Below are 14,307 nucleotides of genomic sequence, written 5' to 3'. Positions count from 1 at the left end.
GGCTCCGGGTGTGGTGGTGGTTGAGCAGGCGTGGGAATGAGTGCTCTGGGCCACCTGGCTTTGCTGTGTCACACACCGCCTCAGTCCCACTAGCAACACGGACTCTGAAGGTGTTTTTGACGATAAAGCGGCAAGCTTAAGGATTTAGGTTAGCAGCAACATGGAGAATTTAATTGCCCCCAGTGAGTACCAAGGGGAGAACCATGTTGTCCCCAGGAAGGGCTTTCATTGATTAGATTGAGCTGAACGTAGCTCGGGGGAGACTCGAGTGAACGTCCCATTGCCCAGAGCTTTGGGTGGTCGCTGCAGAGCCTCGGGCAGTGGAGACAGAAAATGAATACAGTCTTCCCAAACTACTCAGCTAAGCCTGGTAATTCTAGTGGTCCTTTGGACCCCTCTTAAGAGGGGCTGTCTCCACAGCCTGCCTCTCCGTGGCCCTCCCGGGAGATTTTGGGCTCCAGGCTGGAGGTGGGCTGTAAAATGCTGGGCCATTTTTAAATGGGGAAGGCCAGAGTGAGGGCGCAGCATGCTCCAGTCTGTTTCCTGCTAATTGCGGGGCGGGAGGATCAAGAAGGAGGCCAAGTGAGACTGCTGTCCTCTGGCGACAAGTCTAGATGGCACAGCTAAACGGGGTGGGTGGGGGTGGGGCTGCCTTTCCTAGGACGACGCTGAAGATGCTGCTTGATTCTGAAATTCATTGACAGCGTGGTCTCGTCAGCCCCAATCGTGTCTTCCTTGGTTGCCCTGAGGGTTGGTGGCTTGGGGGTGACATTGGCTGACATATCAGGTGTTAGTTGCCGCGGCTGTCCCCTTTAGGTGGACAGGAAGGAGACTGGGCAGCTTGCAGCCTGGCCTCTGCCGGTCATCATCCACTTCCTGCTTCTGATTTCTCTGAACTTGAGGCTCAGTGCCGTTTTTCCCTACTAGACACTGAGACGTGATTTCAGGGGAGCGTTTCTGAGGATTAAGGAAGCGCCGGAGCAGACTGGTTGGCCCCATTGGGCGCTGTTACCGTTGGGTTAGGTGGAGGAGATATTTGCCTGATGGAAACCTCAGGCTGCAGATAGCTCTGCCTTCCCCAGATGACCTTGACGTTCTGGTGTCTCATAGCCAAGAGGAGCTCTCAATTTAGCTCTGCCTCTGGCCAGTGCTGGAGAGGCCAGATAAGCTTGGGGTGGGGGTAGGCTTGGATCTAGTTTTGTTGTTTGCCTTCTGACTTTAAATGTCTGTAAATCATATGACTGGCGTCATGTTGTCAACGGGCTTAGACTCTGCATCCAGATGCCTCTCCAACATATCAAACCCTCAAAAAAAAAAAAAAAAAAAGCCCATAGGTGTCCAAGTTCACCCAGTGAAAAGCCACAAGTGAGTCTGGTTTTGATGTGGACTCTTTCCTTTAGTTCTATTCAGGGCAGACAGACATTCATGGTCCATACCTGTAATATCAGCATTTTGGGAGGCGGAGACAGGAGGATTAACATGAGTTAGGGCCAATCTGAGTTGTACGTGAGCCCCTGTCTAAAAAATTCAGAGAGAAAGCAAGTAAACAGGAACCAGTTTTTAATGCTCCTTTGTAGCCTTACTAGTTACTTAACATGAAATCTCATTCTTTTCTATAAAAATCATGCTTGTTGGGCCGGGCAGTGGCGGCTCATGGGTTTAACCCTAGCACTCGGGAGGCTGAGGAAGGAGGATCTGGTTCAAGGCCAGCGTGATCTACAGAGTGAGTTCCAGAACAGCCAGGGCTACACAGAGCAACCCTGTCTCAAAAAAGACCAAGAAGAAAAAAAAAAAATCATGCTTTTAATTATTGGGAAATAGAAAAATCTGAAGCATTTGAAAGGACTATAATCCACTTATGACAAGTACCAACTCATAAAAGTGTGTGTGTGTGTGTGTGTGTGTGTGTGTGTGTGTGTGTGTGTGTGTGTCTGTGTCTGTGTCTATGTGCAGTTTTTTGGGAGCTTTCTACCTCATTTTTTGAGATTGAATCTCTCACTGTGACCTGGAATAAGTAAGCCCCCAGGGACTCACCTGTTTCCAACTCCTCAGTGCTGAGATTCTAAGAACACACTGTTGTCCCAGGTGTGTGTGTGTGTGTGTGTGTGTGTGTGTGTGTGTGTGTGTGTTCTGGGCATAGAACTCAGGTCGACAAGCTTGTATGTCGAGTCCTTTATCGATGGAACCGTCTCCCCATAGAAGAATTTTAAAAGGAAAGTGTGAAAGCCACGGCAATGTGCACAGTGGCTTGATGACCAACCGGGGACAGTTATCACCGTTCAGTAACTGAAGGTACATGGGAGTCCTCTGTGCAGCCCAAACTGGGTGTGGTCATCCCACAAAACAGGAGGAGGGGAATTGACCCACCTGCAGAGGTGTGTGTACTCCAGGGCAGCCTATGGCTCCAGTGGGCCATCATATGCAAATGCGCATGCTCTGATTTGGTTAAACAGGATGCAAATTCAAATGTGTAATATCACAACTACGTATGCGGCCATGCACAGGAAGGGGGAGGCAGAAACAGGCAGATCTCTGAGAGCCGCACAGTAAGAGTCAAAAAAATAAAAACAAGAAAGAAAGCTAAAGTGAAGGATGCCCAATGTTAATAACGGTTCTTTTTCTCTTTTCCTTTTCCTTTTTTTTTTTTGTTTTGTTTTGTTTTTGTTTTTTCGAGACAGGGTTTCTCTGTGTAGCTTTGCGCCTTTCCTGGAACTCACTTGGTAGTCCAGGCTGGCCTCGAACTCACAGAGATCCACCTGGCTCTGCCTCCCGAGTGCTGGGATTAAAGGCGTGTGCCACCACCGCCCGGCCTTTTTTTTTAAAATGACACATACAGTTCTGTGGCTTTCAAGTAGTCTGAGGATAACGTGGCCTGGTGGCCTCAGGGCTTCACTAAGTGGGACACCTGGGATAATGCTGGGGTCCCTCTGTCCCTTTGTAGAGAAGGGAGCCTCAGGAGGACAGACAGACTGACCAGCCAGGCCTCTTTTCTTCTCATGCATGACCTCTTACATGCTTTTCACTGCATACCAAGTCTAGACCTCCTTGTGAGGCAAAAAGAACCCTCTGGAAATGTGGGCCTAGCTAATGGAGTATTGATGTTAGCCTTTCAAATGTTAAATTCATCATCACCACCACCATCACCTTTTTTTTTTTTTTTTTAAATGATGCTTGGAACTGAACTTAGAGCCCTTGCACATGCTAGGCAAGTATTCTATTGCTGAGTTACCTCAAGCCAGCTCAAGGTTCTGGCCTCTTGATTTTTACATTGTAAGAGTTTTAGGGCAATAATAAAACTCATTAGGACAGCAGATACATTATTAATTGTATAATATGGGTGTAATCCTAAATATTAAATCAACTTATCTAAACCTCACGGCAACTCAGAAAAGAGCTAGGATTTGGCCCCATTTTGTAGATGGGTAAGTTGAGGCATAGAGGGAGTGAGTGGCTCATATAGTGTTACATAGTAAAACATGAAAGAGACAGGATTTAAGCTCAGGCAACTTGAACCCAGAATCTGTACCCCTTTATCTTGCTCCCTTGTCTCATTAAACCTGAGTGTGGCCCAAGAAGTCAAGTCTTACAGAGGTGACCAGAACAAGACAAGGCCAAGTGCCCGAGTAAAGTGCTCTGACATTCATAAACAAGCCTGGAAAAACCGTGCCCTGACTCAACAAACATTTACCAAGCACTTGTACACTGCCAGCATTTAGGGAGCCCCCGGTGCCCCTGCTGGCTGCCAGAGAAGCATTGCCTGGTTGATTGGCTGGTGGTTCATTCCCAAGGACTCCCCAGGAGCACTTCTTTCTGGCTCTGGAGCACTGTGCCAAGGGCCAGGAGCTGGACTGAGCCCTGTGGGGAGGGCTAAGGAGGGAGAAACTTTGCTTTTACTGTGCTACATTGGACCGAGCAGTTATTAAACCTGGACCCCTAACTTCAGGTGCTTGGCTCTGAGGTCTCCGCCCCCCAACCATGCTAAAGCTGAAATCCCTCTGCGGTCGTGGTGAGTGATAGGACCTTTGAGAGCGGCCTAGGTCAAGGGTTCTGCCCATGAGGGCAGGTGAACACATTGCTGCAGGGGTGACTCGATATCACAGGGTGGGATCCTGATGTAAAGGGTGACTTGGCGGCCGGGCGGTGGTGGCGCACACCTTTAATCCCAGCACTCGGGAGGCAGAGGCAGGCGGATCTCTGTGAGTTCGAGGCCAGCCTGGGCTACCAAGTGAGTTCTAGGAAAGGCGCAAAGCTACACAGAGAAACCCTGTCTCGAAAAACCAAAAAAAAAAAAAAAAAAAAAAAAAAAAAAGGATGACGGCATATTTCTACCTTTCTCACACACAGGCGTGCATTTCTGCCTTCCACCATAGACTAATGCAGCACTCATGCCCTCCCCCGAGGCCAGTCCCTGTTCTAGGACTTTCCAGCCTCCCAACCCCGAGCCAAATAAAGTTTCATTGTTTGTAAATGGCTTATTCTGTTTTATAAAATCATGGAAGCAGAAAATTGACTCAGACACCAGGACTCCCTTGCTGGGGGGCTGGACCTGCCCTGCCCACCTGACAGGTGTGGGCAAGCCCCATAGCCATCGCCCTGAGAAGGGCGTTGCACTCCTTGCCTTGCTTTCCATTAAGTTACTCCATGACTGTGGTGGTTGCAAAACGCTGGGAGCTGAGCATGCTGGGAGCTGGGCATGCCGGGAGCTGGGCATGCTGGGAGCTGGGCATGCTGGGAGCTGGGCATGCTGGGAGCTGGGCACGCCAGTGCCTCCAGGTTCATGGCAGGAGTCATGGGGAGATAGCAGGACATTGCACACCTGTGCCTTCCATGGACAGACCTAGGGGTGGTGATCAACCCTCGCTCAGGCTCTTATTACAGGAGTGCAATTTCCCACCCTGGGTGAGATTCATGTTCAAATCACAGAAACCTCCTGGAGGAGAGGGAGACTCCTTTTGACTAGTTCTGGGCTCCATGTCCATCACATAAAGGGCACCAGGAAGTGCTCACTGTGGGACGAAGTGGCAACCTGACATGGAGTATCCTAATGACCAGAGTGTGTGTTCAGGCTTTAACAAAAGCCTTGACTTCTGAATGCTATCCCGGTCCCTTTAACGACCTTTGTGTGATCAGTGGTTAGGGCCTCCGTTCACCCCAAGCTATCAATACCTTCAAATATCCATGTAGCCATCCTCCTTCGTCTATTGAGAGTATCACTGTTTGTGTGTCTGTCTTCTGTCTACCAGTCATCCATCTACTTTTTTTTTTTAAATCTCAAACCTCAGTTTAGGGCAATTTGGAAAATCAGACAATATGAATCAGACATTTGAGAACAAATGGCAGACTGTTTGGAGTCAATCTAACTGCTTTAGACTTCCTCCTCTCCCCTAACATCCTGCTCATTTGCTTTTTCAAAAACTGGTCCTAGGCTGGGATGATAGGTCAGTGGGTCGATACTTGTCATGTATGTGTAAGGACCAGATCCAGTCCCCAGATCAAGCCAGATGCCCAAGTCTATCACCCCAGCCAGACTTATCACAAGTTCCAGAAGCTTGTGAGCTTCCTAGCTTGATGTACAGGAGTGGAGAGTGAGAGACCCTGTCTCAAATAAGGTGGAAAGTGAGGGCCAGTACCTGAAGTTATCCTCCAATCTCCATATGTGTGTGCACACGCACGCACGCACGCACGCACGCACGCACGCACGCACGCACGCACGTGTGTGTCCACTGATCTGGAAGGATTAATTCAGCTCCCCATAGGGCCCTTTCCTCATGAGGGCATGTGGACACCTAGCACCGTGAGTGCCTGGTGTGTTGGCGTAGCTGGCAAGGTCTTGGTCGCTGACCTCTCCATCTCTTTCAGATCACCTTTGCCTCCTTCAAGCCTTCGCCGGACGTGTGCGTTTCCTGAGTGGTCCTGCAGTGTTGGCTGTCACAGATCGCCTCTCAGGTGAGCACCGGTGACCCCACCCAGCCCGGACAGCCTGTCCATCACTGTTCTCCACTGGAATGTAGTTTTTTTAGGTTTCAAAGACATTTAAGAATTTTCATAGTCTGCTTTTTCTCTAACACTCTCCACGTTACCAGAAAGCAGTCTTTGTTTTTGGTGAAAGTGAGGTATGTATGTATATAATCAAATAGTTTCTAAGACTGTATTTCTTCCTCATTACAGATCTGGATTTCTCTATTCCACTGAGTACCTTTTTAGAAAATGTGTGTGTGTGTGTGTGTGTGTGTGTGTGTGTGTGTGTGTGTGCCTGCGTGCATGTGCAGGTGTGTGCACCTGTGTACAGAGGTCAAAGGGCTTCTTTGGCTTCCTTTCCTTAGGTGGTATACACTTAGGGTTTTTTTTTGTTTTAAGACAGGGTCTCTCATTGGCCCGGAACTTGTTAAGTAGGCTAGCGTGGCTGGAGTTAACTCTTCAGTGATGGGTACAAAGCACAAGCCACCACACCTGTCTGTCTGTCTTAGGGTTTTCTATTGCTGTGAAGAGACACCATGACAATAGCAACTCTGATAAAGGAAACATTCAATTGGGGTGGCTCTCTTACAGAGGTTCTGTCCATTATCATCATGGCAGGGGACGTAACAACATGGCACTGGCTACATATTGGCTTGCAGGCAATAGGGAGTTATCTGAATTGCTTGGTGGTATCCTGAGCATAGGAAACCCCAAACCCCACCCCCACAGTGACGCACTTCCTCCAACAAGGCCACGCCCACTCCAGCAAAGCCACACCTCCCAATGGTGCCACTCCCTATGAGATGATGTGGGCCAATTACACTCAAGCTATTTATCTCTCTGTGTCCGGTGTATTAGTTACTTTTCTGTTAGTGTGGTAAACACCACGACCAAAAGCAGTGCATGGAAGACAGAGTTTATTTTGGCTTATAGTTCCAGAGGGATACGAGTCCATCATGTCAGGGAAGGCGTGGTGGGAGGCAGCCAGAGCAGGAAGCCGAGAGATCATATATTCAGATGCAGACATGAGGCAGAAAGAGAGTGAACTGGAGGCGAGGTGAGGCCAGGAACTCTCAAGCCTGTCTCCCAGTGATGTGCTTCCTCTAGGAAGGCCACACCGTATCTCTAAACAGCATCACCAACTGGGGACCACTGAGTGTTCAGTATCTGAGCCTAGGAGAGGCATTTCTCACAGAAACCACATATGTGGGTTCTGGGGATAGAATTCGGGGTGTAAAGCAATTGCTTGGCTGACTGGGCTATCACCAGACATAGACTCCTTTGATTTGTTTGTTCGTTTGTTTGGAAACAGGCTCTCCCTATGTAGCCCAGGCTGGCCTCCTATGTAAAGTTCTCCTGCTTTAGTCTCCTTACTGTTGGGATTACAGATGTGTTTCCTTACATCTGCCTTCCACTGATGAGTCAGGAGGGAATGGCTTTTTCAGGTAGGCACTGCCTAGCCCATGACTTAGTAGCTGACAATTGTCACGAAAATTAAATTAAAAAAAAGCTGCTTCTTTGGCCAGACAAAGGCTGTCAGGTGCCATCCTCCTCCTCCTCCACCTGGGTGATGTCCATACCATCCTAGCACCTCACATCACCTCCTCTGTCCCCTTTCCCCCCCCCCCGTGCTCTTGGGAGTGCACCCCATGGTGAGTCACCAGGGTGCTGCCTCCCCCAATGTCCCCGTGTCTTGGATGCTCAGGAGGTGCTTGATTGTCACAGGCAGCATTGTTAAGGACTTTGGGTGCTACCTCTGAATTCTGACTTCTCTGTCCCGTCTCTTGCCCTGGACCTTGTCTCTGTGTCCTGGTTTAGTCTTCCCGATGCCCCTGGAGTGACTCTTTACCTCCCGTTCAGGTACCAGGCCTCCTCTAAAGCTGTGGCCTGAGGGCTGGGAGCATCCGTGGTGGCTTTGGTGTGGGGTTTGGATGCCTTGGGGGTGAGGTTGAGGGGCGTGGAACTAAGATCACCCAGGAGACCAGACACAACCTTTTCCCGTGGCCCACAATCAGTGTTTTGCAGACTAAGGCTGCAGCTCAGTGGTAGACCGCTTGACCATAATGTACAAGGTCCCAGGTTCCGTCCCTTGCCCTGGAGAAAAAAAGTGCCGGGAACAGAGCTGAGTGTTAGAGCGCCTGTCTAGCATGCACGAAATTCCGGGTTTGATTGGCAGCACCTCGTACACTGGACGTGGTGACACAAGCCTGTAATCCCTGTGCTTGGGATGCAGAAGCAGGAGGACCAAACATTCAAGGGCATCCTTGGTTACATAGGGATTTTGAGACCAGCCCGGGGTCAAAAAAGACCCTGCCAAAAAAACCAAAAACAAGACAAAAAAAACAAAACAAATATCTGCCGGTAACTTAGAGGGCTGAGGTGGATGAGGAGTCTCACCATAGATTATCCACTTACTGTTAATATTCCCATTTCTTTTCAAGAGACCTCCGAACCACGTTTCTCCCAAGCTCTTCTGCTAACTAGGTGTTTGCTAGAAATGCCTCCGACACAGGCATGGACCAGAACAACACAGTTCACTAGGGGTAAATCTTTTGTAATTACTTCAGCTGTCTTTTAGGCTCAAGTTTAATGGGATTGCTTCTTCACCATGGTTCCCGGAGGGATTCTGTCCCTCTGCTAACTTAAGAGACTGACCTGGCCAGTTGAGTGACTACCATGTCCCTGTGCCTGGGGATCATGGCTCTGGGGCGGCTGAGATGTGGGCAGGGGAGGGAGTGTGGCCTGGGCAGCTGAGGTGGGCAGGTTGTTTGCTGTTCTTGGTCTTTGGAGGTCAAGAGAGTGAGTGTAGCTCATTGCGCAGAGGGTCAGAGTCCAGGAAGGCCTGTACAAGCCATGGCAGGAGAGAAGAATGATCTGGTAGGGCAAGGGCTGGAGACCCCATTGGTGGAGGCCGATGTCTTGTTTCTGAACTGGGTTCGAGTTAGGGTTAGGAGTTAAGGTCGGGGTTAGGGATGGTTCTTGGGATTTCTCTCCTTTTCCTTTTTATTGGTTTCCCCCATTTTTTTAAATTGTTTTAAGATACACGTGACATGATCTTTACCACTCCATTGAAGGAGGTTCTTTGGGTATTGACTACATTCATAACGTTGTCCAACCACCACTACCACCCACCTCTTTTCATCTTGTGGAACTGAAAACTCTCACCCTATCAAAAATAACTCCCTGCACCCCTCAGCCCCTGCAGCCACCGTTCTGCTTCCTGTCTCTGTGAGACTGACTTCCGAGGCACTTTATGTAAGTGGACTCCTACACAGTTTATCTTCGGGAGACTGGCTTATTTCACTCAGCATCATATCACCAAGGCTCACTTATGTTGCAGCAGGCATTAGAATGTGTGTGTGTGTGTGTGTGTGTGTGTGTGTGTGTGTGTGTGCGTGTGCGCGCGCGCATAGGTGGGTATGCATATGTGTACATGTGGAGTCCAGAGGTTGACCTAGGGTATCTTCTTCAGTTGCTCTCTACCTTATTATTTTTTAAATTTTTACTTATTCTGTGTGTGTGTGTGTGTGTGTGTGTTCGTTCCTGAGTGTATGCCTGTGTATCAGATGTGAGCAGGAGCCCTGGGAGATCAGTATAGGCATTGGATCCCCTGGAACTGGAGTTACAGGTGGTTGCAAGTTGCCATGTGGGTGCTGGGATCTGAACCTGGGTCCTCTGTAAGAGCAGTAAGTGCTCTATACCACTGAGCCAGCTTTCCGGTCTCCTCCACCTTATTTTTTGAGACAGAGTCTCTCAGTGAACCTGGATCTCATCAGTTTGGCTAGACTAGCTGACCAGACAGCCAAGAGATTCTCTTGTCTTTATTTCCCCATTGCTGGGATTATGAGATATGCCTGGCTTTAAAAAATGTTGTTATCTGGCTTTTTTAAAATGTGAATTCTGAGGGAGTGAACTCAGGCCTGTATGCTTTCAGCAAATACTTTACTATCATTTTCTTAGCCTCCAAATTTTCTTTTGAAGGAAGAAAGATAGACTACTGTATGCACATCCCAAACTGTGTTCACCTTCCACCTCATGATGGACACTGGGACACAGGGTGGTATTACTGTCACTCCTAGCTTTGGAGTGACAGTTTCCACCACAAACACAGAATGCACATGTACGGTTTTCATGGCCTCACTTTGGTTGTTTGGGTGAGAGATCCCACAGAGACTCAGGAAACATTTTGGCTGTTGAATATATGTAGATGCTTCTCTCCTGCCTCTCCTGCTCCCTTCCTCAAGGTTACTGGGCCACTCCTCTGCCTTTTTGGTGACTGCTCCCAACACAGCCTTCTCAAAGCCCAGAGAATACAGCATTCAGCCTGTCCCAGGCAGTTCCTCTCTTCATGGAACCTCTCACGGCTCTTTGTATTGGAGCCTTTCTTAGAGAGATGCATACATGGCTGCAGGGTGGAGACCTGCCTTCCCAGTCATCACTTTGACACCTGAGAGAACTGTGACCACTGGTGTTCCCAGGGGACCCCCCTCCCCACCGCCAAGATGGGATGCAAGAACCTTGGGGTAGTCATAGCCAAAATTTACACTCCATGGAAATGCTGTGGGGAGTATCAGTCTGACCTGAGGAGGATATTCAGGTTATCTGGTTCCCCTGACAGGGACATCCAGGTTATCTGGTTCCCCACTGTCTCAGAAATCAAAGGAACTCCCTTGGGTTTGGAGATGTTAAGCCCATGAGAGAAGAACAAACTGGGCATTTTAAAGCTCTAGACTAGCCTCTGGGACATGGGACTCCCCAAGGTTTGGAGGACAGTGTGGTGCAAGCTTTTGGAGCCAAGGCAAAGTGGCCTCTGTCTTCAGCAAGGTCTTGATGGAGGAGAAGTCCTTGGCCTGAATCTTGCTTTCCTCCTCTGAACAATGGGTTCACATCCACCCTTTTAGCAGGAAATGGAGTCTTGAAGTTCCAAGTCTTGGGTTGGAGTGATTTTTCAGATATGGCTAGGCCCATATAGTCTTCCAGAACCTTCTAGTTTCTTGGTCCCATAAATCAAATAATCACTGTTCTTAGACTTATTACCTTCACCAGTACTTGACTAGGATGCCAGGCAGAATGGGCTGTGCATGTATACACACACACACACACACACACACACACACACACACACACACACACACACCATTAAGATATATATTAGTGTTGGTTAGCACTACTGTACTTAGGATAGTAAGAGTCACAATAGCCACAGCCTCAGGCCAGGGCAACCTCTCCATGCAGGCCTGGTGAGGCTTTGATATTGGCTGCAGCCTTGGTACCTACTTTGGTGATAGAGAGCTTGCTGCTGGTTCATGTGGGTGATGAGTATTCGTGGGTTTAGAAGGTTGGGTCCTGAGACAACCAGGTTCAGGGGATTCTTCACCAGGATGGAGGGTCTATCTGGAGCCCGATGGCTTGCACACACATTCATCCTCACAGAGTGTTGCTTGATCGTGACGTTAGATGTCCAGATGCTGGGGAGGCCCTGTAGGTCTTGTTCCTTGCTAGCTGTTTTATAGGCTAGACTGCTTCTTTGGAGACACTCAGCTTTTCTCCCTGTGACTGGAGTTGCTAGAGTTGGAGTCCGGACCCCGGCAGCCCTAATAAGCTGGTTTCAGCTACCCATCCTCAACAAGCCAACTAAAGAACAAGTAATAGGGGAAAGCAGAGAACGGAGATTTATTCAAGGCAGTCACCGTGGGAGGAGCAGCAAAGAGCTCCTGCCGCCTCCCTCAGCCCATCTGAGGGGTCCTGACTGAGATTTAGGTTGGAATAGAAGCATACACAGTCACATTGTCCCTGACCTGATGTAGCCATGTCCATCCTTACCATCCCCAGTCTCCCTGCAAGGTGGTCTGACAAGGACCAGGGAGACAAGTCCATTTCCTTCTCTCAGGGAGAACTTTTCCTTCCTCGGGGAAATTCCAATTTCCTAGGGACCATTGTCTCCATAGCTGGATATTCAAAGAGAGGGAGGGGTACAGGTCTGTATATCTTCATTCCTGCCAGGTCCCATTGCTAGTGTAGCATTTCTCTGTGTTGGTAATGACTTTCACAGGTGGAAATATTGGATTTATGCAATGCTAATATTGGCTCCTATCGGTCACATGCTTACTTGACATTTGTGTATGATGATGGGGTCCCTAACAGTCTCGAGAATCTGGCTTAGGCTTGCGATTCTTACTCTACAAGTGTAAAAGAGAGGTGGTGTCTTTCTCAAGTTCACGCACCTGGAAGATGGTAGAGGTAGGATTGCAACCCACCTCTTCTCCCTCACCGGGGCAGAGGGAACACATTACGATCCTCATGGACCTACCTCGTTTGCCTTGGCCTTTGTGGTCCTTTCTTTCATTAAAAAAATAAATAAATAAAATTATATTTTATGACTGTTATGAATACAAACCAATGTTTCTGTTCTGATGTTAAAATAAATTGAAACATTTTAACGGGCCCCTGAATGTCATGAGGCTTGCGCACAGGGGTTACGTGGGAAATAAGCCCCGCTGGGGTGCCTGCCCTCCGGAGCGCAGAATTGGTGATAGAGCGTGCAGCTCAAATGACCCTCCCTCTTCTCTTTGTGACAGTGTTGGTGGCCTCCGTGTACCCCCGAAAGCCTCAGGCTGTGGAGCGGCATGTCCTTCCAGTCCTCTGGTACTTCCTGAACAAAATGACTGGCAATGGTGTGCTGCCTGGGCGTGGTGGGAACGCCCGCCCGGTGGTGTGCAGGCTGGCCGGAAGCCTCCAGCAGCAAATGGGGTCCCGCCTGCAGGACTTCGCCGCCAATCAGCCCCAGCACGTCCTCAAGACACTCCAGGGACTTCTGGACTCTGGATCTCCGGGGGCCAATGACAAGGTCACCAGTGGAGAAATAATGCTCCCCGACAGCAAGGTGACTGGGACCAGCTGCCCCCAGCCGCCGGATTAAAGCTGGGTCTGAAATGGGAAATGATTATTTTTTACCTTATTTTATTTTTTATGATGGAGTCACCTCACAGCCTACTCTCCCCATTAGGGTCCCCGATGTACATAGTCTATTTTGAAGTAGAAATAAAAGAATTGCTTATTTTTTCTAAGGTTTCTTTTTAAACTTACACTTTTTTTAACCACAGACAGGGAATTTTCCATCAGACCGTTTTACGAAACAGGACAACCCCAGACCTCGTTTTAGATAGGATAGTGATAAGTATCTGGGAAAGAAAGGGACGCGTAGGCCCCCATGTTGCAGGAATGCAGCCCAGCCCCCACATCTGTGAGCAGCTGGAAGCCTCCTGCATTCACACCCCCATCCCCACCCCACCCCCGCCGTTGTTCCCTCAGATATGGTCTGTTTATCATCGACTTGATTAGAAGTCATTGCAGCAGACGTCGTCTTCCAGCCCCTCACGCCTCAGCCCTGCAAAATCTTGACTTTAGTCTCCGTGTATCCCCTGGGACGTTCTATGGGGATCTGCCCAGCTTGTCACAGAGCAGGAAGAGTTTAACAATGTACCACTAGATGCCTTAGCCAGAAGTTGGCCATCTGGCTTGTTCTGACGAGGACTAGATGGCGTTTCATGTTTAAATCAGCATGGATGGGACCGTGTGGTGGAGTCTGCCTGCTGTACATGACTCAAGTGCCACGTGGACTATGCAAAATGTCACAGGCTGCCTAGATGGGCCGAGTCACGGGAATGTTGGGCTCAGTGGGGCCAGGTGGTGAGAAAGTATTGGTCCCTAAGGAAAAGCCAGGGAGAAGGGTCCTGACCATGGCGGGGGTTGGGGGGACGGCGGTCAGGACATCTCTGTAGTAGCCTTGGTTTGCCGTGACCAGCAACAGATCGACAATGATATGAGTAGGATTTAAGAGCTCAGGTCACCGCCTTGAACACAGCCAGGCAGCTGTGATGTAGTAAAGACTGAAGGGGTGACATTTCGCCACTGGCCAAGGACTCAGACGTTATTCCATATAAAGGCAGTTCCAGATGGTGAAGCGAGCCAGCAGGTTTTCTGGCAGGGCTGGCCCACCTAGTGGGATCCCCCTGCATCATCCATCATCTGACCTCCAGGTTCGATATGAGTTCTATGCTGTCCTGAGCCTCTTCAGGGGAGGCTGGCCTTAGGCCAGGGCAGCTCTGGCCAGGTGGATGTTGGCCAGCCCCTCCCCGGGCTGAGTGGGTGATTGCAAGTCAGGCTGGGGCTTGGCTTCTAACAGCCGGCTTAAGTGTGACTTAGGCTCATTCCAGAGCCAGCGTGAGCTGCTGCTCACCTGATGGTGACCCCAGCAGGGCTTTCCGGAAGCCAGCTCCGGCTGGGCCAGGAGAAATGCTGGCAAAGGAAGTTGTGCAGGACACTCCAAGAGGCTGGTTTGTAAATCTT

At 49.4% G+C, this 14,307-nt stretch overlaps 1 protein-coding gene across 2 annotated transcripts in view; it reads left to right on the top strand.

The window, feature by feature from the left end:
• Togaram2 (TOG array regulator of axonemal microtubules 2) overlaps positions 1-13,025 on the top strand; it is a 62,797-nt gene extending 49,772 nt beyond the window's left edge. For both annotated transcript variants that reach the window (XM_028873886.2, XM_037198064.1), the window contains exons 19-20: positions 5,860-5,946; positions 12,537-13,025. In XM_028873886.2, the coding sequence (XP_028729719.1) occupies positions 5,860-5,946; positions 12,537-12,877 (428 nt within the window). In that variant the 3' untranslated portion in view covers positions 12,878-13,025. The remainder of the gene's footprint in view (positions 1-5,859; positions 5,947-12,536) is intronic.
• The last annotated feature ends 1,282 nt before the right edge of the window (positions 13,026-14,307 follow it).

This window comes from Peromyscus leucopus, chromosome 22 (genome assembly GCF_004664715.2).
Source record: "Peromyscus leucopus breed LL Stock chromosome 22, UCI_PerLeu_2.1, whole genome shotgun sequence".
In the NCBI taxonomy this organism is placed as follows: Eukaryota; Metazoa; Chordata; class Mammalia; order Rodentia; family Cricetidae; genus Peromyscus; species Peromyscus leucopus.
Note: the sequence above shows the minus strand (reverse complement) of the source record. Positions and strands in the feature narration are given on the sequence as shown.